Consider the following 25,097-nt stretch of genomic DNA (forward strand, 5'->3'; position numbering starts at 1 on the left):
GTCCTTTGAAACGTGATTAGGTCCGAGTATTGCTTCTATCGCCAGCCTGCCACCCCATTTGCCTGCATTGGAGGCGTTTACTATGCTAATTAGCATAATTCCCTTGACTCCTTCACTGTAAGCACACCCTGCCCGATGACGTCACCGGACCAGAGGGTTGCGGCTTATCGTGATCTGTTGCCGCCGAGGTACTGCCCCTCCGAGCGCTCTGCCTAATGCCTGCAGCTCTGCAGAGGGGACCTGCTACGTCACTGAATAAGAGAAAAGACTCACTTCCGGCTGAGAATTTGTGTAATGAACGGGGGGCATCAGAAAAGTATGGGAAAGGTAGGACAGTCATGTAGGAGATATTTATGTCCTTGTTAAAGAATTAGACCAATGTCCCCAATTCCGGACAACCCCTTTAATAGTCCCATAAGGGGAGTATAACAGACATTTTGATCACTATTAAAATACAATGCACTATCCCTATAGTGCATTGCATTTTAAGGTCAGTGCTTTACTGACATTGACCAGCAGGCTGTGTCAGAGAGGCACAGCCTGATGGAAAATACTCAAGGCTGGCTTGGGGCCTATATAAGACCCCATCCAGCCTTTACACACAGAGTTCCTCCCTCTGTTACCGCTGTACAATGCAATGTGCCCGCTGCATGTAAAGCATTAAACAGCCCGGATCGGCACTCCTGCTAGTCTTGGTTGTTAGAGCAGAAGCGTGGCTCTCACTTGAGAACCAAGACCCCGCTACACGGAGGACCTGTGGTCCACCGTGAAAAAGTGGTGGCCCAGCCTAAGTCCCCCATATAAAAGTGTACGGGTGCTTACAGGGCATTATTATGACTATTGTGGGCACTAGTGTTAATGAGGGCAGTCTAGGAGCACTATAAGGGTCCATTTACACGTCTGCAAATTGCGGATCGGCAAAACACGGACACCGGCCATGTGCGTTCCGCATTTTGCGGACCGCACATGGCCGGCACTATAATAAAAATGCCTTTTCTTGTCTGCGGCTGCAGACAAGACTAGGACATGCTCAATTTTTTTGCAGGGCCGCGGAACGGAAGTGCGGATGCGGACAGAACACGGTGTGCTGTCCGCATCTTTTGCGGACCCATTAAAAATTGGGGAACGGATGTGGACCCATTTTGCTGATGTGTGAATGGACCCTTACTATGAGGGGACTATCTGTATGGCACTGTTTTTTCTGACAGTATAGTGTTTGTGGGCATGGGGGAGAACAGCATTGGGGACAGCAGCAGGATGACAGTGGCCTGTATAAATGTATGGTCTGTTCTGAGGTCTGTATGAATTTGGGGGCGGATTTCAAAAATTCTTATTTGGAAGAGAGGGCTACACACTTCTGACCAAAAATGTCTGCGTGTGAAGGTCTATCTAGACCAAAAGGAGAAAAAAATGTGAAGAACGGAAATCCATGGAGAGGTCACCTGTAAGTCACTGGATCTGCCCCTAACTGGGCTGGCATAATTTACCTCGTCCTGGCACTCGGTGTGGATCCCAGAGGTGACATCCTAGATATGCCCCCAATGTCTGGGAAGGGTACATTCACACGTCTGCAAGTGTCCGCAAAACACGGATACCAGCCATGTGCGTTCCGCATTTTGCGGATCTCACATGTCCGGCCCTATGATAGAAATGCCTATTCTAGTCAGCAATTGCCACTTTCACACTGGCGTTTTGGCTTTCCGTTTGTGAGATCCGTTCAGGGCTCTCACAAGCGATCCAAAACGGATCAGTTTTGCCCTAATGCATTCTGAATGGAAAAGGATCCGCTCAGAATGCATCAGTTTGCCTCCGATCAGTCGCCATTCCGCTCTGGAGGCGGACACCAAAACGCTGCCTGCAGCATTTTGCTGTCCGCCTGACGAAGTGGAGCCAAACGGATCCATTTTCTCGGACACAATAGAAAACGGATCCGTCCCCCATTGACTTTCAATGGTGTTCATGACAGATCTGTCATGGCTATAGAAGACATAATACAACCGGATCCGTTCTTGACGAATTCACAAAAACCGCTAATGTGAAAGTAGCCTAAGATGTGCTCTATTTTTTTGCGAGGCTGCGAAATGAAGGCAGGGCCATTGAAATGAATGCGTCCGCAACCGTTTGGCGAAATTGCAGAACGGATGTGGACCCTTAACAGCACAGAGCCACAGCAGACGTGGGATTGCAGCATAACAGTCAGACAGATGATGCCTCAGTCAGCACATACTGGGGGCGATTTATCAAACTGGCTCAATTGCCCATAACAACCAGATTTTACTTTTCACTTTCCAAAAGAGCTCTCAAAATTAAAGATGGACTCTAAATCTCCCCGCACTGTCTGTACACCTCGGACCAGGCTGTGCGCACACCACATCAGCTGTAGTAACCTCCGTCCTTTGCTGTGGTTCAGCGCAGTAGCTCCGCCCCTGCAGTCGTCATAGCCGAAGGGAAGCTTGGGACTTGTAGTTAAAGGGCCAGGACTCCGCCCCTGCAGTCGTCATACCGAAGAGAAGCTTGGGACTTGTAGTTAAAGGGCCACGACTCCGCCCCTGCAGTCGTCATACCGAAGGGAAGTTTGGGACTTGTAGTTATAGGGCCAGGACTCCGCCCCTGCATTCGTCATACCGAAGGGAAGCTTGGGACTTGCAGTTAAAGGGCCAGGACGCGCCGCGGTGTGAGGAATAAGCAGGACATGTTCAAGATGGCGTATGAGAGCGCGAAACGGGATTTGTAGGCAGAGCGCACTAGCTAATGTAAACCGAAGTTACTAGGATCTAGCGAGTAAGGGTGCGGTAAAGACACCCGGGGCCTCTTTACCAGACCTATCAGCGCGAGGGGCGTGTGGGCCGCAGCTTTCTGCAGGTGAGGCTGTTAACGGGATTTTGATTCTTTGCATTTTGGTACAAGCGCAGCTACAGGATTTCAGTCACTCTTCAAATGGCGGGCACCGAGACGGCGGGGCTGCGACAAGAGACTTTCGCGCATGGCTATTTTCTACCGCTCAGGTAATATGGCGGTGTCTGAACTCCATGCGCAGTAAGGGCTTTCTGACGTCACTGGGTCATATGATATTCCAAGCCTCAATTTCAAAGTGACCATGAGCGTCCGCCCAATCCTCGTCATTAGGGCTAGTTATTACTGATTTACTGATCTCTATTACCACGGGGTGTAGATGTTACCCTTCTGGCACCACCCCAACCCCCCCCCCCCCATGTGCCCCTTTCCGCGCATGGAGTATAGACGCTTGTTGTGAGTGACTTTCCCTGCGATGGTCGGTAAGGGCTCTTTCACACCTGGCTGCCTTATTGTCTTCCGGCATAGAGTTCCGTCGTCGGGGCTCTATGCCGGAAGAATCCTGATGCATTCTGAATGGAGTGAAATCCGTTGAGGATGTCTTCAGTTCCGGAACGGAATTTTTTTTGGCCGGAGAAAATACTGCAGCATGCTGCGCTTTTTTGCTCCGGCCAAAAAAACTGAAGTCTTGCCGCAAGGCCGGATCCGGAACGGATGCCCATTGAAAGGCATTGATCCGGATCCGGCCTTAAGCTAAACGTCGTTTCGGCGCATTGCCAACGTTTAGCTTTTTTAGAGGGGTTACCATGGCTGCCAGGACGCTAAGGTCCTGGCAGCCATGGTAAAGTGTAGCGGGGAGCGGGGGTGCAGCATACTTGCTGTCCGTGCGGCTCCCGGGGCGCTCCAGAGTGACGTCAGGGCGCCCCAGGCGCATGGATGACGTGATCGCATGGGGCGATCTGACGTCATTGGAGCCGCCCTGGGAGCCGCACGGACTATAAGTATACCACTCCCCACTACTACTATGGCAACCAGGACTTTAATAGCGTCCTGGGTGCCATAGTAACACTGAAAGCATTTTGAAGACGGATCCGTCTTCAAATGCTTTCAGTACACTTGCGTTTTTCTGGATCCAGCGTGTAATTCCGGCAAGTGGAGTACACGCCAGATCCGGACAGCGCAAGTGTGAAAGAGGCCTAAGTGAGTGGCTAGTGCCCCCTCTGTAGGCCTCCTTGTCCGGTGCCCTCCTGCCCACTGCTTGCTGGGTGGCAGGCTTACCAACCGGATTTTTCTGAGCGACTACAAAAATCAGACTTTTATTTTAATTTTTTCGCTCTTTCAGCTTACACATGGGAAAACCAGAATAGATCACCAGGGCCGGGGGATGTGTCCCTCAGGTTCCCACCAGCGCTCCTCCCTATCATTCTCCCTTCTCCTGTCCATGGCAAAGACCACAGACCGGAAGGGAGAAGGCGGTGTGCGCTGCATGCGTCGTCTCCTCATACAGCAGGTATGGTCCTGAGGATCGGTCATCAATAATAAACTCCCAGAAAACCCCTTTAAATTGTCCTCCATGGAGCATGCTACAAACTAGCAGGTAGGGTGTAAAATAATTTCTCGTAGTGCCGTTTTTGCACTGGGCACTATGTCTAATAATTGGCGCCACTTCTTGGTCCGTACAGATCACTTTACTGCAGTTAACTCATTCTAATCCTGCCTTAATGATATCTGTGTATAGATGCGGCCCCTTTCACATATGCATTTCTCTCTTCCACTGTTGGGATCCATCATAGGGGCTCAATAATGAAGATAAAACACTTCAGTTTTGCCCCCGTTCATTGTCAATGGGGACAAAACTGAACGGAACGCTCCAAAATGAATTACGTTCCCATACCGGACAGAAAACCGGCATGGGATGCAGAGTAAAACAGGTTCTACATGACACACAATGTAAGTCAATGGTGTCAGGTCCGTTTTCTCAGACACAATAGAAAACTGATCCGGCACCCATTGACTTACAATGGCTTTAGTGCGTCATTGCTATTTTAAAGACAATACAACTAGATCCGTTCATAACGCATGCAGACGATCAGGCACAAAACACAAGTGTGAAAGTTACCCAAGACAGGATCCACCATTTACAATAGGTGATTGTCAAAGCTGATCTATTCTTTCCTTGTACACTTACGTCTGCACAGGCCAGAGCTTACCTAGAAAACTCTCCCATAGAAGACAATGAGGTCCCCTCCTGAGAATTGTGGCTATCGCCCATGGGGATGCCGTGAAGCAATTTTAATGTTAAGAACAGCTCAGGCAAGATGGCCGCTCCCATAATAATGTTCAGGAAAAAAAAATATCTACAATCAGACGATTAAAAACAGATTAGAAAAAAAAAAGTTAGTCTGGTTTTAACTGGCAGATAATGTTTTTTGGTGACACATTTCCTTTTAGTATTTCATAAACTGACCAAGGAGTTCTAGCTCCCCCCTCCATATTAGGGCTTATGCACACAAACATATTTTATTTCCACCCATGTGCTTTCAGTTTCCATTCCACAAAAAAGTAGTGCATGTCCTATTATTGTCCGCAAATTGCGGTCCGAGGCCCCATTCGTCAATGGGTCCGCCAAAAATACGGAACACAACCGTGTGTCATCCATATTTTGTGAATCCATACTGTAGAAATGCTATGCCCAGTGAATAATAAGTTACTGTTTCCGATCCGCAAAAAACGGATCGCTTACGGATATGTTTTCGGGAATAACGGAACGGAAGAGGACTTAAATCAGAGTGAAAAAAAACTGATACAGAACAACGGATCTCTGAAAAACAGTCGTGTGTGCATGAGCCCTTAGGCTGAGTTCACACTTCAGTTATTTGATCAGTGATTGTGAGCCAAAACTAGGTGTGGGTCAAAGACACAGAACAGGTTCAGTTCTTCCCATTACAACTGATCTCTGCGTAGGATTCACGACTGGTTTTGGCTCCGAATGACTGAAGTGTGAACCCAGCCTTATGCAGTCATCAATATATCTTTTACAAAATAAGATTAGACAAAAGTGATAGAAATGAGACAAGTGTGTTTTCTTCCCAGTGCTGTACGAATTTTGCCCCCATCGCCACACCTGCACGCTGAACAGAAAATTGGCCATCAAACCAAAAGTAATTAGTAAAAAAGGAAAGACTCTCGCAGGCAGCCAGCTTCCTCACCGTGCCTGCGCCGAATGCTGAACATCGTGAGATTTCACCAGAGCACATGGCTGGCAGACAGATGCGAGCGCTGCCTGGCCCTGTCAATCAGGACCTCCCCCCCCCCCTCCGTGATTCAGTAATTTGTTCAGGTGTCGGGAATCTCTCAAATAAGAATGCATAGTTTTATCTCTGTAAGGCCCCATGCACACGGCCGTTGTTCACAGCCGTGTGCGGGCCGTGGAACCGCGGCCTGGATCCCTCCTGAGAGCAGGAGCGCACGGCGTCACTGGTTGCTATGACGCCGTGCACTCCCTGCTGCCGGCACAGTACAGTAATACACTGGTACGATCTATACCAGTGTATTACTGTACTGTGCCGGCAGCAGGGGGCGCACGGCGTCATAGCAACCAGTGACGCCGTGCGCTCCTGCTCTCAGGAGGGATCCAGGCCGCGGTTCCACGGCCCGCACACGGCTGTGAACAACGGCCGTGTGCATGGGGCCTAAGGCTACTTTTCCGTATGCCTCCCCAACGGCACTAAGCAGGAGGGTACCCCGCCTCCCAGGGACAGGAAACAACGTAGAGAACAAAGTTTAAAAGCCTCCTCCCCCTTCTCCAGGTAATTTTAGACTTTTTGCAAAAATTTCTTGACAAATGACTCCGCATTAGCACCATCAAGGACCAGATAGCGTCCCTTAGTGCCTTTGAGGCGGTCAGGTTGGCCGGGTTGATTTGATCAAGAGGTTCATTAAAGGGGCAAGTAGACTGCATTCTGTTCATAGATCCACGATCCCTCCCTGGGATCTTTTTTTTTTTTTTTTTTTTTTTTTTTTTTTTTAAAGCAAAATTTTTCTTTATTTTTCAAGAAAGACATGTACAAAGTAAAATTCAAAGCAATGCTTGTTGGTTACAAATCATTTTCATAAAACATACATTGATGTCTGGTCAGAAGGTAAAAGATACCTAGGATGCTGGCTGTATACAATGAGGTGTACAAGGGTAATCCGCTACCATCACAAATGTTGTCGGCCCTTATAACTATCTTGCCAAAAGAGGGTAAGGATCCTTCCTCCTGTGCCAGCTACAGGCCTACCTCGCTTTTGAATGCAGACCTGAAGCTATATGCCAAGATGCTGGCTCTCAGGTTGCAACCTTTCTTACCCAACTTAATTAATGCTGAACAGGTGGGTTTTGTGGCTGGCAGGGAGGGAAGGATGAACACTGTTAGGATTGTGAATGTTATACATCAAGCTAGGGAGAAATCCATCCCTTTGGTTCTCCTGGGGACAGACGCAGAAAAAGCGTTTGATCGTATTGATTGGCTTTTTATGCGTCTGGCCTTGGCTAAGTTTGGGATTCCGCCCCAGTTCATTGCTGCCACAATGGCTATGTATGCTTCCCCCACAGCTAGAGTGATGGTTAACGGCACCCTATCTCCCAGCTTTACCATTGGCAACGGCACACGGCAAGGATGCCCCTTGTCTCCCCTGCTCTTTATCCTTGTGGTGGAATGCTTATTTCAGGCGATCCGTCAGGAGGATAGAATCCAGGGTATGAGGGTGGGAAATACCTCTCACCAGTTGGCGGCTTTCACCGATGACCTTTTGGTCATAATAACCAATCCTTTGGAGGCGTTTCCTGCAGTACAGGAGCTATTCCAGAGGTTTGGGAATTTGTCTAATTTCCTTATCAATCCCTCGAAATCCCAAGCTTTAAATGTTACGGCTGGTAGTGACTTACAGTTGACATTGGAAAGGCAATATGCATATGGCTGGACAACACGTTCTATAAAATTTTTAGGAGTAAACTTGACCTCGGATCCTGAGGCACTATTTGAGGAGAATTTCAGTAATCTCCATAGATCAATATCAGACACTATAGATGCGTGGTGTATTCCCTTCACCTCGTGGTTTGGAAGACGCACATTGATAAAATCGGTGTTAGTTCCCAAAATCCTGTATCACATGCTAGTACTCCCAATTCACTTGCCAAAATCCTTTTTTGTCCAGCTGAGACAATGTTTTTCCAGATTTCTTTGGAAAAAATCTAGACCTCGTATTCCACATGCGACGATGATTCAGCCTAATAGGATGGGGGGTATGGGATTGCCGGATATGGCAGAATATTATAGGGCGATTCAAGGGATGAGATGCTTGGAATGGATTAGAGGCCCGGAAAATAGACTTGACATCCTAGCAGAAGCAGGTGATAGGAAACTCCCTCTGAGATCATTTCTTCTCTCTCCCCCTAGAGATATGCCTCAGCAGATTAGAACACTTAGCCTCACGACAAAGAACACTTTGAACCTGTGGCGCTCCGATCTGTCGGGGGTGCTACTTTCAAACCACGAGGTGTCGCCGGTGCTTCAGATTAGAGACATCCTATGGAGCTCTGGAGATCTATTTGGCTCTACTTTGCCAGGGGATCTTACAGAGTTGTCATTCCCATTGGTTGACCTATTGGATCCGACAGGTCATTTAATAGAGGGTTGGGACAGCCATCCTAAATTACAAAAGTTATCATTTATTCACAAATTATACATTAAACAGTATTTGGGAAAGAAGAAAATTTCCGCGTCAGCCTCTACAACTCAATTTGAGCAAATGGTCCTCGCTAAGGTCCCTCCTTTGAAAAAAGTCTTGCGGCTATATGCTGTGTTGGTCTCCCAGATCAGACCTGCCGCATATGGTTTCATTAGCAAATGGGAGAAAGATCTAAATATACATTTCTCAGATAGAGAGGTGAGACAGATATGCTCAATCACACCAAAGGTATCTAGATGTGTCAAATTGCAGGAGAACCTTTACAAGGTGATTACAAGATGGTACTTCACACCCCGTAGATTGCATCTTATATACCCAGAATGTGACTCCAGATGTTGGAGATGTTTTAACGCAGAAGGTTCGCTAGTGCATATATGGTGGACGTGTCCTGATATTGTCAAGTACTGGAAAAGGATATGTACTATATGTTCACAGATTAGTGGGATGCAGTTTTTACCTTCAGCTAAAGGGTGTCTGTTGGGGTTGATGGGTGACTTTAAAGGGAATAGACATATCACCGCTTTGCTGGGTCAACTATTTGCCGCTGCTAGGGTTCTCATAGCCTTCAACTGGAAGAGTAGCAGAGCCCCTTCTATCTCCCAGTGGACTGCGAAATGTGATGCGCTCTACAGATTGGAGCAAATTGCTGGGTGGGAAACCAAGAGATCACATGTGTTTGAAGCCACATGGTCCCCATGGAAAAAATTTAGAGGCTTTTCGTCCTAATAGTGCTTAGGGCTATACAGTATTTGTATCTGGGTCGTAGGTTTTTTTTCTCCCCCCCCCCCCCCCCCCCTACCCTTTCCCACTACTTACCTACCTTCTTACTTTTCCTTCCCCTTCCCCCTATATTGATGGTACTTAACGGTGTTTTCATTTTTGGCTGTATGGCAAGTACCCCAGTGTGGGGTTTATGTACCTTTTGTATTTTCTGCTCATGATTCAGAATAAAAATATTTTGAAACTCAAAAAAAATAAAATAAATAAATAAAAAAAAATAAATGGGGTTTTGAAAAACATAAAAATCACAAAAAAAAAAAAAAAAAAAAAAAGTAAAAGATTCAGACCATTTGACCCTCAAAATCAATTTTCTTATTAAGAGCCCTCCTCCCCCTCCCCCAAACCAAACTAACTTTCGTCCTGCCACTCCCTGGGATCTTAACCTTGTCCTTTCTGTCCTAATGGATCATCCTTTTAAGCCTCTTCACGGAATCTCTCTGACTCCTATCTCTAAAAACGGCCTTTCTTATAGCATTCACCTCGGCCAGGAGAATCGGAGAGATTCAGGCCTTGTCCTGTAGGCCCCCATATCTTAATATTTTGGAAGACAGAATAGTGTTAAGACATGAGCCTTCTTTTTTACCAAAAGTGCTCTCGAAATTTTACTGTCAACAGGAAATCTCGTTGCCTACATTCTGCACCCAGGCAAAATCAGGAATTGAAGTTTCATCATTTGGATGTGCGTAGGTGTGTACTGTCTTATCTAGATTCTACAAAAGAACGAAGGAAAACAGATCGTTTACTGGTCCAGTACGCAGGTCAAAATAAGGGACAGGCAGCTTCAAAAGCTACCATCGCCCGCTGGATTAAGATGACTATCAGCATGGCATATAAAGATAAAGGACTCTCCACCAGCTGAATTAAAAGCCCATTCCACAAGTGCAGTATCGACCTCTTGGGCAGAAAATGCCTCAGCATCTTTATCTCAAATCTGCCAGGCAGCAACCTGGTCTAGTCCATCAACCTTTTTCAATCACTATAGGCTGGACATACAGTCTAACAGGGACTTGTACTTCGGACGAAAAGTTCTGTCTGCCATAGTCCCTCCCTATCCTGATTACTTTGTTAAACCTCCTGCTTAGTGCCGTTGGGGAGGCGTACGGAAAAGATGATTACTCTTACCGGTAATTGGATTTTAAGATATAGCCTCAACAACGGCTCTGGGTTTTTCCCATCCTGATACTGTTTCGATTATGTTATGTGCTAATGAATGGAAGAAAATTCTCTCCCAAAATAAATCTTATTTTCTTCAGCATCATCCTGAGTTCTTGGGTATTTACTGGAGAAGGTAAAGGGGAGGAGGCTTTTAAACTTTGTTCTCTACATTGTTTCCTGTCCCTGGGAGGCGGGGTACCCTCCTGCTTAGTGCCGTTGTGGAGGCTATACGGAAAATCCAATTACCGGTAAGAGTAATCTTCATCTTTCACACTAGTGTTTTGTGCGGATCCATCATGGACATATCCATTCAGATGATACAAACGGATGCCGATGGTTGTATTATCTTTTAATATAGCCAAGACGTCTTGAACACCATTGAAAGTCAATGGGGACGGATCCGTTTTCTATGACACAATCTTAGCGATGTGCTAATGTCAGCTAAGCCTAACTAGCCTATTACTATTATCTATGCCCCTGTCATGCCAGAAATCTAACTTTTATAATATGCTAATTAGCCTCTAGGAGTAGGGGGAGGGCGGCGGCGTTGTTCCTGCTCCTAGAGGTTCAGTTTCATCAGACTGGCACCAAAACGCTACAAGCAGTGTTTTGGTGTCCGTCTCCAAAGCGGAACGGAGACTGAACTGAGGCATTCTGAGCGGATCCTTTTCCATTCAAAATGCATTAGAATGCTAACTGATCAGTTTTGGACCGCTTGTGAGAGCCATGAACGGATCTCACAAACGGAAAGCCAAAATGCCAGTGTAAAAGTAGACTTGGAGAAAATCAATTAACTCAGAAGGTCTACTCATATGATGGGACCAATTCCTGAAAATATCGGAGGTCGTGGTGCCCTTGTGTATCTTTAGGAGATAATATATTATTGGCATTTTGGGAAATGAATCGTTCATCTATTCAAACGCTTTTTTTTATTTGTTAATTTGTCCAATATATGATTATGAGCTTCCAGTGGGTTAACCCTTCACATGCTGCAGGCAGAGCTGACCGTGGTGTGTACGGAGTTTACTGAGGGGAGGGGCTCCCTCTGACTCAATCAGACCCCCGGGCTCTGCCAAGGTTTTTGGGGTTTTAACATCACAGCCTTCACTGTGCACTAAAAATGACAACGTCACAACTATAGCATACCTGAAACATCAGGGAGGAACAAAATCCAACCTATTGGGGGAAGTGGCAAGAAAAAAATTCTCATGGGCAGAAGAAAATATCCTTTCATTAACAGCAGTCCACTTAAAGGGGTTGTCAACGTTCAGAGCTGAATGCTCCGATGCGCTCCCTTGCCCTGCACTAGATCGCGCAGGTCACGGGTTCTTTTGTTTTCGATAATACACTGCCGGGTGGAAACTTCCGCCCAGCAGTGTGTACGGTGACATCACTGGCTCTGATGGGCGGGCTTTAGCACTTCCCTAGCCACTTTACTGGCTAGTGCAGCGCTAAATCCCGCCATTAGTGCCGGTGACTTCACCAGGGTTTCTAGCAGCCCCATGGAGAGCCCTGGTAAGTCACCGGATCTCCAAAAAATGCCTTTGCCCTGCGTGATTTAGCGCAGGGCAAAGGAGAGCATCGGAGCATGAACTGCTCCGATGTTCAAGTCAGGGGGGCTGCCGGGGGGAAAATGAAGGGATGTCCAGGTTCAGCTCTGAACCCGGACAACCCCTTTTTAAAGGGATCCGAAATCATAGAGGCGGATTTTCTAAGTTGGAGAATGGCCCTTAAACAAGGACATCTTTCAGAAGATCACATCCAGGTGGGGTCAGCCAGAAATGGCTCTCTTCTCAAGAAAAAATACTCGGGTGGATCTACTTTGTTCACTAGACCCAAGGGACAGACCATGGGTGGTGGACGCCCTATCTATGTTGGTATTGGACTCTGGTCTATGCATTTCCTCCAATCCCTCTAATTCTCCGTATTATACAGAAGAGACAAAAGTAATTATTAGTAGTAGCCCCACACTGGCCAAAAAGAAGTTGGTTCTCTACCCTAAAACAATTGGCATTAGAAGAACCATGGGAGATCCTGTTTCAGAAGGACATGTTGCTGCAGGGCCCCATACAGCATCCAGATCCTCAGATTTTTCAGACTAGCTGTTTGGATCCTGAGGACGAAACACTTAGTAAGCAGGGTCTATCAGACAAAGTAATTCTTACCTTGAAAGCGAACAGAAAAAAGTAGCATCAGCCATATATCTCAAAGTATGGAAAAAATTCTGCAGTTGGCTAGAAGAGCATCCTGATACTTCTCCTCCAATTAATAAGATCTTAGATTTTTTGCAAAGGGGCTTAGAGTTAGGTTTATGGCCTAGTACTCTTAGAGTACAGATATCTGCTTTAAGCACCTTCTATGATGTACGTCTTGCAGAACATAGATGGATAAAAAGATTCCTTAGAGCTGCCACTAGGTTAAGACCAACGTTAAAGTCCAGGATTCCTCAGTGGGACCTAAACCTAGTGCTAGAGGGTCTAACAAAACCTCCCTTTGTTTCCTTATTTGAAATTTCAATCAAACATCTTTCTTTCAAAACAGCCTTCTTGATAGCCATCACTTCCGCAAGACGTATAGGGGAGATTCAGGCTCTTTCCTGTAGAGAGCCCTTCCTCCAGATTCTTGAGGATCATATTAGACTAAGGCTAGATCCAGGGTTCTTAGCTAAAGTAGTCTGACGTTTATCGTGAACAGGAGATTGTTTTGCCTTCAGTCTCCAGCTTTCAGGAGAAGGAGATTGAGGGAAAGATGAAATTCCTAGATGTAAGAAGTACTGTCTTACGATACTTAGTGCCCTGCAAATATTTTTTTCAAGGAAGATAACCTCTTGATTCAGTCTTCAGACAAGAATAAAGGAAAGAAGCTATTAAAATCCTTTATAGCTAGGTGGATAAGATCCACTATACAATTCTGCTACTCCCTCCAGGAACGGTCATGCCCGGGGAGTATTAGGGTTCATTCTACCAGAGCCACCGCCTCTTCTTGGGCTGAGAAGGAAGGCGTATCGTTGGACCAAATTTTCAGAGCTGAAACTTTGTCCAGTCTAAATACTTTTGTTGAACACTATTGCCTTAGCCTAACCGCCTCTGCAGACCTACAGTTTGGCCAAAAAGTTCTGCAGGCGATATCTCACCCTACTTAATATTTGTTAGTTCTCATTGTGGCCATCATGGTGGATTAAATGGGGGAAAACCGTAATTAGTCTTACCGGTAATTCCGTATACTTGAATCCACCATAGTTTATGGAAAATATATTGGGTATGAAGAAATACTCAAAGTACACATACTATAGGTCACCTACCTTGGAATATTGTAAAAGACTGAGGGGGTGGAGGGGTGGCGGCTATTTAAACTCTGTGTTCCTGCCCTTACAGAGGTCAATGGTCATCTCATTGTGGCAGTAATGGTGGATTCATGGAAACTGAATTACCGGTAAGACTAATTACGGTTTTATGCGCTTTTAGAATGCACACATTATAGGGGTTAAAGGGCAGGAATAGGGTTTCTCTGATTCTTGACATTGCAGCAGCTTTTGGGTCGCAAAAGCACAGACTCTGAGTTTGCCATCAGCATGACCTACATCTAAGGTATGATGCCTTCAAATCCATTATGTACATGTATTTTGTATTCTATTAAAGGGGTTGTTTCATCTCAGACATTGGGGGTATATCGCTAGGATATGCCACCAAAGTCTGCCACCGTCTTTAGAACAGAGCCTACGAAGTAAAGGAGCCACCGATCGGCTATTTTCAGCACTCCCTTAGGAATGCTTGCTCAGTCCGCCCTCCGCCACTTTGTGGGTGGTACCAGCACCTATAAACATTAGGGGCACATTGCTAGGATATGCCCCTAATGTCGGAGATGCTACAATCCCTTTAAGACGAAAATTTTACATTTTGAAACTTGTATGACATCGATACTGTATGCGGAAACTGAAATGCCTGTCTAAAATATAATTTGATATTTTTTTTTGCCTTATTATATTGCCACTTGAAGACCATGAAGCGAGTACGCGCAGAACAAATTCAGTTGGCCGTGACCTGCTATCTCAAACGCCGTCATTACATAGATGTAGATGGATCTCTAAAGCAAGGTCTTCGACTTTGCCAGACTGCAGAAGAAATGGCAACTAATCTAACTGGTAGGTGGAGAAGCTGGGCTATGTGGTGCTTTTGCATGCTACATACACTCATCACAGTGATTACAATATTAGACCAAAAGTTTATTGCGGAAAACTACAATTGAAAGGAGTCCCTTGTACCTTGTTGGGCCAACTGTAGCCTGAATACAAGATGATACAGTTGGGCATGGGGGCATACAGGTTCTTTATGGTATCCTGCCGCACATTTGCCCACAGGTTTGATGAAGCTGGCTCCATAAATGCTTGATTAGCAATAACTCTTGCAATCGGGCAGGCCATGAAGTGTTGCAATCTGGCACATGCCTCCCTGGCAAGGCTTAACTGTGTGTGACCAAACATTACCCGGCTGAAAAATGCAGTTAAAAGCCCTCTCATTAGAGGAAACGCATGTCGCAGAATGTCCTTCACATATTGCTGAGCTGTTAGTGTCCCTCGTATCACTACTAGGGATGACCGTCTGTTTTATGTAATAGCTCCCCAGATCATCATGTCAGTAGTTGAATTAAACGCCGGATCCGGAAAAACGCAAGTGTACTGAAAGCATTTGAAGACGGATCCGTCTTCAAAATGCTTTCAGTGTTACTATGGCAGCCAGGACGCTATTAAAGTCCTGGTTGCCATAGTAGGAGCGGGGGAGCGGTATACCTACAGTCCGTGCGGCTCCCGGGGCGCTCCAGAGTGACGTCAGAGCGCCCCATGCGCATGGATGACGTGCCATGCGATCATGTGATCCATGAGCTTGGGGCGCCCTGACATCACTCTGGAGCGCCCCGGGAGCCGCACGGATGGTAAGTATGCTGCTCCCCGCAACACTTTACCATGGCTGCCAGGACTTTAGCGTCTTGGCAGCCATGGTAACCATTGAGAAAAAACTAAACGTCGGATCCGGCAATGCGCCGAAACGACGTTTAGCTTAAGGCCGGATCCGGATCAATGCCTTTCAATGGGCATTCATTCCGGATCCGGCCTTGCGGCAAGTCTTCAGGATTTTTGGCCGGAGCAAAAAGCGCAGCATGCTGCGGTATTTTCTCCGGCCAAAAAACGTTCTGTTCCGGAACTGAAGACATCCTGATGCATCCTGAACGGATTTCACTCCATTCAGAATGCATTAGGATAAAACTGATCAGGATTGTTCCGGCATAGAGCCCCCACGACGGAACTCTATGCTGGAAGACAAAGAACGCAGGTGTAAAAGAGCCCTTAAAAAAAAAAAAATATATATTAGTTTTACAAAATATCACCATAAGTAGAGATATAGAAAATACTAAAGTAATTATTTTGTGAGGTTTCACAATCTGCCTTAGAGGACCTTTCATCGGACAAACATTGTGAACTAAGTATACTGACGTATACAGCGGCGCCCAGGGATCTCACTGCACTTACTATTATCCCTGGGCGCCGCTCCGTTCTCCCGTTATGTTCTCCGGTATGTTCGTGGACTTGGTTATAGTAGGCGGAGTCTGCCCTTGTTCTGCTGGGCGTCTCCTTCTAGGCTGTAGCGCTGGCCAATCGCAGTGCACAGCTCACAGCCGGGGAGAAAAAAACCTCCCAGGCTGTGAGAACTGCGCTGCGATTGGCCAGCGCTACAGCCTAGGAGAAAGACACCCAGCAGAACAAGGGCAGACTCCTCCTACTTTAACGAAGTCCACGAACATACCGGAGGACATAGCGGGAGAACGGAGCGGCGCCCAGGGATAATAGTAAATGCAGTGAGATCCCTGGGCGCCGCTGTACAGATCATGACGCTTAGTTCACAATGTTTTTTCCAGATGAAAGGTCCTCTTTAAAAGCAAAGAAATTATATATTATTTTTTTATTCTATATAAATCAAGGTGTTTTTATATCGACACAAATTTACCACTGTCATGAAGTACAATGTGTCAGGAATAGCTTGGATAAGTAAAAGCGTTCCAAAGTTAGGGCTCCTTCACACTTGCGGCAGGACGGATCCGGCAGGCTGGTCTCCCTGTCGGATCCGTCCTTCCGCTGTTTCGCCGGACCCCCGCTCCATCCCCATTGACTATAATGGGGACGGTGGCTGAGCTACGGCAGTGCACGGCAAAAGCCGCCGGACTAAAAAGTCCTGCATGTCTGACTTTTTAGTCCGGTGGCTTTTGCCGTGCTGCGCCGGAGCTCAGCCCCCGTCCCCATTATAGTCAATGGGGACGGAGCGGCGAAACAGCGGAAGGACTGATCCAACAGGGAGTCCAGCCTACCGGATCCGTCCTGCCGCAAGTGTGAAGGAGCCCTTATTACCACACAAAGTGCCACGTCAGAGTTCCAAAATTTGGCCTGTTCCTTTAAAAGGGTTCTGTCACTTCAGCAAATAGAATATATCATGTAGAGTAAGTTAGTACAAGGCACTTACTTAATATATTGTGATTGTCCATATTGCATCCTTTGCTGGTTGGATTCATTTTCATCACATTATACATTGTTCGTTTCCATGGTTACAGCCACCCTGCAATCCATCAGTGGTGGTCGTGCTTGCACAATATGGGGAAAAAGTACCAGCCTATGTGAGCTCTCATGGTCTCGGCCACCAGAGAGGCTGGCACTTATTCCTATAGTGTGAAAGCACAACCGCTGCTGGGTGACAGGGTGGTTTTAACCATGGAAACGAGCAGTGATAATGTGATGGAAAAATTAATCCAACCGGCAAAGGAGGCAATATGGAGAATAACAATACATTAGTAAGTGCCTTGTATTAACTTTCTCTACATGATAAATGCTATTTACTGAAGTGAGACAACCCCTTTAAGGTGAAAAATGGCTTGGTACGGAAGGGGTTATTGATGCTCCTTGGCAACATAGTGAAAGTGAATTGAGTCCTATTGTGACTCACTGGTTGCTACAACATTATGGTTACAAGACCTCCATCTCTGCTGGATTTCTTGCGACTGTATTGTCATGGCAACCTGTGAATCTGTCCATTTTTACTCTGCTGCTATTTAGTATGGTTACTGTGTGGTCTTCGCCTGCTTTACCGAGATTGCTGTGTAGCCGTAGCCTTAGAAATCTGCTAAAAAAGTAACGTATAATTTTATTGGACAGCAAACTTAACACTAGAAACCAGTGTCAGGCAGCTGCTGCCAAGGCCAATAAGATAATGGGTTGTATCAGAAGGGGCATAGATGCCCGTGATAAGAACATAGTCCTACCACTTTACAAATCACTGGTCAGCCCACACATGGAGTACTGTGTACAGTTCTGGGCTCCTGTGAACAAGGCAGACATAGCAGAGCTGGAGAGGGTCCAGAGGAGGGCAACTAAAGTAATAACTGGAATGGGGCAACTACAGTACCCTGAAAGATTATCAAAATTAGGGTTATTCACTTTAGAAAAAAGACTGAGGTGAACTCTAAGAATATGTGTAATAAATACATTTATATGATGCATATATCTGTCTGAGCATGTGGTCATGGTATTTCTGGAGTGTGATATTACAGGTTAGTTACTAGGGAGTTATTCTGAAAATTGTCTTTCACGTTTGTGTGTGTGTGTGTGTGTGTGTGTGTGTGCCATAATCCTCCAAATTATAACAAATACAGGCTTGAGATGTCTCGCTTTGCATGTAATGAGTCTATCTCATATGTTAGTTTCACCTTTTAAGCTGCATTACTGAAATAAATGAACTTTTGCATGATATTCTATTTTTTTTATTTTTAGTTTCACCTGTATATATAATTTTAGGAAGCTGGAAAAAATGTGCAGCAGAATTTTTACACGTTGAGTTTCTGGACATGACTGTCATTCTTGCATGAGATATTTTTCATATATGCCCATTGAAAGGGCTTCTCCGAGCTTTTCCTAAAATCCTGGCATGTTCTGTCCTGTGTAGAAAAGCTAGCTTAGTGTGTACTTGGCTGTCCAGAGTGCTGCGGTCTAATCTGGGCTCTTCCACCCAGGTCCAGACTGAGCCTTCCTGTTCAGCTGGATGTACAGTGTATGCAGCTGAACAGGAAGACTTGGGAACATATCGCGTTAGGACTTGACTGGAAGAGCCTGCCGCGAATGTGATCACGGCGGCATCAGTGGCACGGCAGAAAGGTAAGTACTCTTTTCTACACAGAAAAAAAAAATTCTGATTTTATGAAAAGTCCGAAGAACACCTTTAATCCCCTAATGTTTCTAAAATCTTGTGATTTTTATTTTTTCTCCTTTTATCTCCTATTCAGTACAGGCAGAGTCTAGCTTTTCAAATATTGTATCTTCCGCACCGTGTCAAGTAGAACCACAGCAATACGAACTGCAGTTTGCACGTCTTCGGAAGTTTCTTTCAGGTCAGTGATATAAAGGACATTTCTTGTGTCTTTAATTGTAGTTTCATTAGATTTAAATAGATTGTGCCAAGTACTGAAGTGAATTTTTATCCATTCTTTAACGGTTTAGAAATACACTATCATATGAATGACAGTAAACAGCTAATTGACATAAAGCAGAACACTTTGCTGTTCATTAATAGAAAAACCAGGGTGGGGTGGGGTGGGGTGGGGAAGTTGTGCATGTACCACATGAATAAAAGAAATGGCTGAAAATGAATTTTTTCAGGCAGTATTCCAAGATGGTGAATGCAGTTTGTAGGAGGAAATATATCCAGTACCTGGTAAACTTCTAATTACATTTACCTTACAGGGTGTGTGACCCGAAACCAGCCAAGTTAATACTATAAGTCTACTAGAAGAGAAACGTTGATCAATTAGACCCTCCTAATCAAGGCGTCAAATTGTTGCCAAAAAAGTCTTATTTTTGGGGCAATCCCCCCCCCCCCCCTTAAATGTGAAAGTGCGCCAACCTACTCACAACACCTGCAGCACAGGTTATCATCTGTTACATGATCGAAATCACGCCATATAGAGGTATGATAACTAGAGATGAGCGAATTTTATATTTCCCCCTTGTCAGGACAGCGCCACCAGAGAGATGGACTCCTCCCCCAGGGGCAGGAAACCTAGAGCACAAAAGGAAGCACTTCCTTCCGCTTCATCAGTGGTTTCCTGTCCCTAGGAAGCCTGGAGTGATTCTATAGCCTGGTTGGCTGTGTAAAGTATCTGGCTGGGGGACCTGGGAAGGGTAGTTCAGGGTAGCTAGGTCCGCCGTATGGCTCCCGGTGTGGAGCTGGTTCTTTCACCCCCAGCTGCAGATCTTTTGTACTTGCCGCCCGCCTCCTGCTCGCTCCTCGCCAGCGCCGCGGCATGCTCGTAGTGCGGGAGGGGCTGCAGCAATTTTGTGACACACCGCTTCAGCAGAGGTTCACAGCGGTCTGCTGGTGGAATGAAGGAGGGGTCCTGTGCTCCTGCATGGTTGCACTGAGAGCTCCTGTGGGCCCCGTCCATTTTGGAGGCGGGGCCAAAGTCACATGGTACTGAATCTGGTACTAAACTTTATTAATTCACATTAAAATATTGGGAAGAGAGTGAATCACTATTGCAAAAATAACAGTTGGGACAGACCCTTGCTAAGCTATAGAAATAACTAGGTTGGCAACAGGTATATGCCAAAGTCAGTTACTCCTCCTTCATAAACACCCTCTATCAATTATTGTGGGGTGTGAGGAGGAAATGTCTGACTCGGCAATTAACCCACCGGTCCTGCTGTGACCAACAGCCATATACCCAGAATGATATAGCTTGCAAGGTAAATAGTCCCTGTCAACTAGTGATGGGAAGTTCGGATCTTTCAAATGAATCGGTTCATTTGAATCAGCTCATTCAAATGAACCGATTCATGAATCGGATCTTCGGTTCACTTCCTGAGCCGGTAGAAGCAAGTGAACTGAAGATCAATGCGCATGTTCAGCTCATCGAATCTTCGGTTCACTTGCTGAGTCGGCTCTCAAGTGAACCGAAGGTCAGGAGGGACTGGCTCTGGCAAACACAGCTCTGCTGCAGTGGAGCAGACTGTGATAATTGAGAGTTTTAGTTAAAAGAATTGTCACCGAGTCCCTACCAGACTTCCTGCTCTGCTACAGCATGTAGCAGAGCTGTGTGTGTACAGGGTGCATGTAGCAGTGTTCTGTTTCTGTGTTTTTTCTTGTTCTTTTTGTTGCTGTTCTGTTTGTTCTCCCGTGTGTGTGCGTGTGTTTTATGATCACAAACTTATCATTTAAACGCACCTTCCTAGCTTGGAGTTTTCCCAATCCTTGTCGGCTAGGCGTGTACATATAAGGACTGTGATGTCATTGTATTACCCAAAATGCACTTCTGCTAGTAGTGTAATGTTACTCATTTACCCCTAGGTGACACTATTACCTAAACTATTAGTATCATTCTATTAAGGGTTAAATATCCAAGTATGACTTTCTCGCATTCTATACACACGACCTCTGGAACGTCCTTAATAATAACTATATACTATACTCAGCCATAATAAATCCATAAGAAGGCCTTTTTTTAGACTGGTACATCCATGAGAAGAAAGCTCATTAACAGCGTCCTTCCCATGACCCTCTCTCGGCCATCTTTAAAATAATACATACATACGGCCTCTTATAGGTGTGTATATATAATCAAATCCACAATAACTATAATATTTAGATAAATGTTTTATACACTTGTGAAAAGCACAACAGCTCATATCAGGGGGGCTGCCTGGGTGAAAATGGGGATATGTCGAACCTGGACAGCACAGTTAACTCCTCAAGGACCTCCACCGTTCATGTACAGTCTGATCCCTAAACATGGCTCTCGCTCGCACGTGCAACGGACACCATAGCCGCCAGGTTTCTGCTATTTGAAATAGCAGAGACCCGCGTCACATGTAAGCGAACAGCCATAAGGCTGATTGCATACATTTTACCCTTCAGATGCCATTGTCAAATGTGACCACGACATCTGATCAGTCCAGAAGCGGAAGTCACGCTTCTGGTCCGGTAACAGCGTTAGGGTACTTTCACACTTGCGGCAGGATGGATCAGACAGGCTGTTCACCATGTCTGATCCGTCCTTCCGCTATTTCGCCGTGCCGCCGGACTACCGCATCGTCCCCATTGACTAATGGGGACGGGGCGGCGATCTGGCGCAGTTCGCGGTCAGAGGCCGCCGGACTAAAGTCGGGCATGCAGGACTTTTAGTCCGGCGGCCTTTTGCCGTGCACTGCCGTACTGCGCCGGAGCTCTGCCCCCGTCCCCATTATAGTCAATGGGGACGGAACAGCGAAATAGCGGAAGGACGGATCCGACAAAGTACCTTTACTTGACTGAGATCAGTGAACCTGTTACATTGCCGAAATAGCCCAAAGCCTGCTTGAGGCTTCGGTGCTTATTTCGGGAATATACCAATACAGGCCACTAGGTGGCAGCATTGTATTGGTATAGTGTAAAGGAAGTGTTCAATGATGTCTATATAGATTTCAATTAACACAATGGGCAATCTAATGACTGCTAGTCATTGTCAACCGAGGTAAAAAAAAGTAACAAAAAATCGTTTTTACAAATATATAAAAAAAAAAAAAAGTTCAAATCGCCCTCCTTTCCTTAAAATAAAAATACTTAAACATCATGGCATCGGCTCGTGCAAAAATGCCCATGCAATTAAAATATAACAATATTAATGGTATAATGAGAAAAAAAACTGCAAAAATGAGCCCTTGCACAGCCACAACTACAAACAAGTTATAGGGGTCAGAATATGGTTATATAAAAAATAAGTTTTAATAATTTTTTTATTTTTCCAGTATTAGGGCTTGATCCCAGCCGCATGGGGATCGTGGACCCATTCACTTGAATGGGTCTGCGATCTGTCCGTTCCGTAAAAAGAGCAAGTGTTATCTATTTGCAGTGCGGGGGCACGGAACGGAGTCCCTCCGTAGTGTTCCGTTCCGCATCTCCAGATTTGCGGACCCATTGAAGTGAATGGATCCGCATCCGTGTTTCGTAATGTGGCAACGGCAGCACACGTTCGTGTGACTGAGCTCTTAAAACGCACAATTCTACTCAATTTGGATTTTTTATTTTATTTTTTTTCCGCTTCCTACTACATGGTATGCAACCATAAATAGTGCCATTAGAAAGTACAACCTGTCCCGCAAAAAATAAGCCCTCATAAGTCTGTGAATGGAAAACGAAGTTAGGACTATGGGAAGGCGGAGCGTCAGTTAAAGGGACCTGTACTGTTGACATGTATGTTTTGGCGAATAACTCTGGAGCATCTTTTCTTGTAACTCTGTGTACAGTTCCTCTATTATTCCTGCTATAGGTTTGAATAAATTGCCAACTGGGTGTTACCAGTTGGTAGTGTGTGCTTGCACAGTCTGACACTGTCCAGGTAGTGACAGACTCTGTAGGGACACACCTCTTTCACAAGGGGAATGGTAACAGTCGGCAGTCTATTCATAAATTTATAGTAGGAATAATAGAAATGCATAACACATCAGAAGAAAAGATGCTATAGAATTATTTCATGGGAAGGTTGGCTAACAGTCAGGAGAGATGATGGATCCTGGTTAAAGTAAATCTGACAATGCCTTTTGGCTGCAAACAAAAAACAGGACTTAATGCATTTCTAATTTGGGTCTACTTCAAATTTCTGAACCTTGTCTGTGGGCTCTTGAACAGTTGTGTGTTTTATTTTTATTTTTTTTTATTTTTTTATATGCGGCTTGTCGACTGTAATACAGCTTTGTACAGCCTGAACTTTGTTGATTGGTCTTTTCTGCTTGAAAAACGCTGATCGGGGGGAAGGTTTATCGTAGCTCTGAACCGAGGATGGATGAAATGGGTGAGGCAATACCAAAGGCAAAAAATGACACGCAATGTACCAAAAATATAAGGGAAAATATGAAAATCTTTAACTGGCACAATCAAAATTACATAAAATAGGAATGAGAAGTGGCGCCATCGCTGGCAGTCAGACACCACATGAGTATGAAGTCTAATCATGATTGTATCGGTAAGGTAACTTGGGCCCTGCAGGGTGTCGTCAGATTGCCTTACCACATAACCTGGTCAGAACTGTGCCCAAAACCTCATTGGCAGAAAACCCTGAAGGCGATTCAGTCAAGATAAAGATTATAAAAATGCCAAGCTGCGTTCTGAAGAGAGAAATGTTACCTAATTCTTCTTCTTCTTTCTTAAACAGATGAGGATTGTCCTGAAAGCCAGGAGGTGGCTGCCGTACTCTACCCTTTATTTGTTTACCTCCATCTTGACATGGTTCAGAATTGCCTTAAGAGTATGGTGGATAGCTTCTACAGTCGTTTCCATGGGATGTTTCTTCAGAATCCCGCGCAGAGGGAGATAATTCAGCTGCTTCAGACAACAATGACCATGCAAGACATACACTCAAACTTTAAGCTGCAAGCTTTTCTCGATAACAAGTATGTTGTCCGCCTGCAGGAAGACGGCTATAATTATCTGCTCCGCTACCTGCAAAGTGACAACAACGTCGCCCTGCTCAAGGCTCTGACATTACACGTGCACTTAGATGTTCAGCCAAAGAAGAGAACCGAGTACCAACTATATGCAAGTAATACTTTTTCCACCAGAGGGGGGAATGGCAATCTTGAGCCACAGGACGTACCGCCTCCTATTCTCCAAAATGAAGCAGCACTTGAGCAGCTGCAGGACTGTATAAAACGTGTAAAAGATGGCCCACCTTCATGTACGACTGTATGTTTCTATGCATTTTACAACACTGACAGTTTGTTGAACACGGCTGATATTTCCCCCAATGGCAAACTCCTGGTTGCTGGGTTTGATAACTCTTCTATAAAATTGTGGAGCCTGAGGACGAAAAAACTTAGAGCAGAAACGAACAGAGTGGATGTTTCGCGCATACAACTAGCCAGTGATATCCTAGAAGAGGTATGTTTTTGTGTTACATGGTACCAGTCAAAGGTATGTCCACGTTTAATCAAAGCATGAGAATCCATGTGGCTGAAGTGAAGGATTTGTGGGAAACAAGTGTTTTTATACATTTCCATAAGCATTAAAAGGGTTGTGCCAACTTTGTTATCCTATATCCACGGGATAGGAGATGACTAGCTGATCGCTGGGACCCCCACCAATTACAAAAACTGGGGCTCCCGTTCCCCCACTTTGATAGATGCATGCACACCGCTGCTCCATTCATTCTCTATGGGAGCACAGGAGATGGCTCAGTGCTGTACTTGGCTATCTCTGGCACTCGCATAGAGAATGAATGGAGTGGGTGCAGGACCTGCCACTCCATCAAAACAACTGGACCCTCGTGATCAGTGGGAACTCCAGCAGCAGTGATGTCATAAGTGAGTGTGCGGCACACCAGCTCTGCAGCCAATCTCTGTCCTCAGAGTTAGACTGCTTAGGTCAATGATTTGCTGCAGCGATCACATGCCGAGCACTAGCGGCAGGAGCATAAGATTTTATTTTTATTTTATTTTTTGCTACTGCAGGGCTTGTCACAGATTTTAATTCCCCCCCCCCCCCCCCCCCCCAAATCAATGTTTTGTTCTAAAAAAGTATGTAAGACTTTTTGTTACAGCTGTCACCATGTCCTGAGGTAGACTGATACAGCTC

General features: G+C 45.5%; 1 protein-coding gene across 3 annotated transcripts in view; it reads left to right on the forward strand.

The window, feature by feature from the left end:
- Positions 1-2,341: 2,341 nt before the first annotated feature.
- The window catches only part of TAF5L (TATA-box binding protein associated factor 5 like), a 34,628-nt gene continuing 11,872 nt past the window's right edge, over positions 2,342-25,097 (forward strand). Inside the window, exons 1-4 of one of the 3 annotated variants that reach the window (XM_044290092.1) lie at positions 2,342-2,862; positions 14,458-14,602; positions 18,781-18,885; positions 23,680-24,437. In XM_044290092.1, coding sequence (XP_044146027.1) covers positions 14,461-14,602; positions 18,781-18,885; positions 23,680-24,437 — 1,005 coding nt within the window. In that variant the 5' untranslated portion in view covers positions 2,342-2,862; positions 14,458-14,460. Of the gene's footprint in view, positions 2,863-3,239; positions 3,276-14,457; positions 14,603-18,780; positions 18,886-23,679; positions 24,438-25,097 lie in introns of those variants that run through there. The other 2 variants (XM_044290094.1, XM_044290093.1) reach the window with 2 other exon arrangements.

Source organism: Bufo gargarizans, chromosome 4, assembly GCF_014858855.1.
Source record: "Bufo gargarizans isolate SCDJY-AF-19 chromosome 4, ASM1485885v1, whole genome shotgun sequence".
Classification (NCBI taxonomy): Eukaryota; Metazoa; Chordata; class Amphibia; order Anura; family Bufonidae; genus Bufo; species Bufo gargarizans.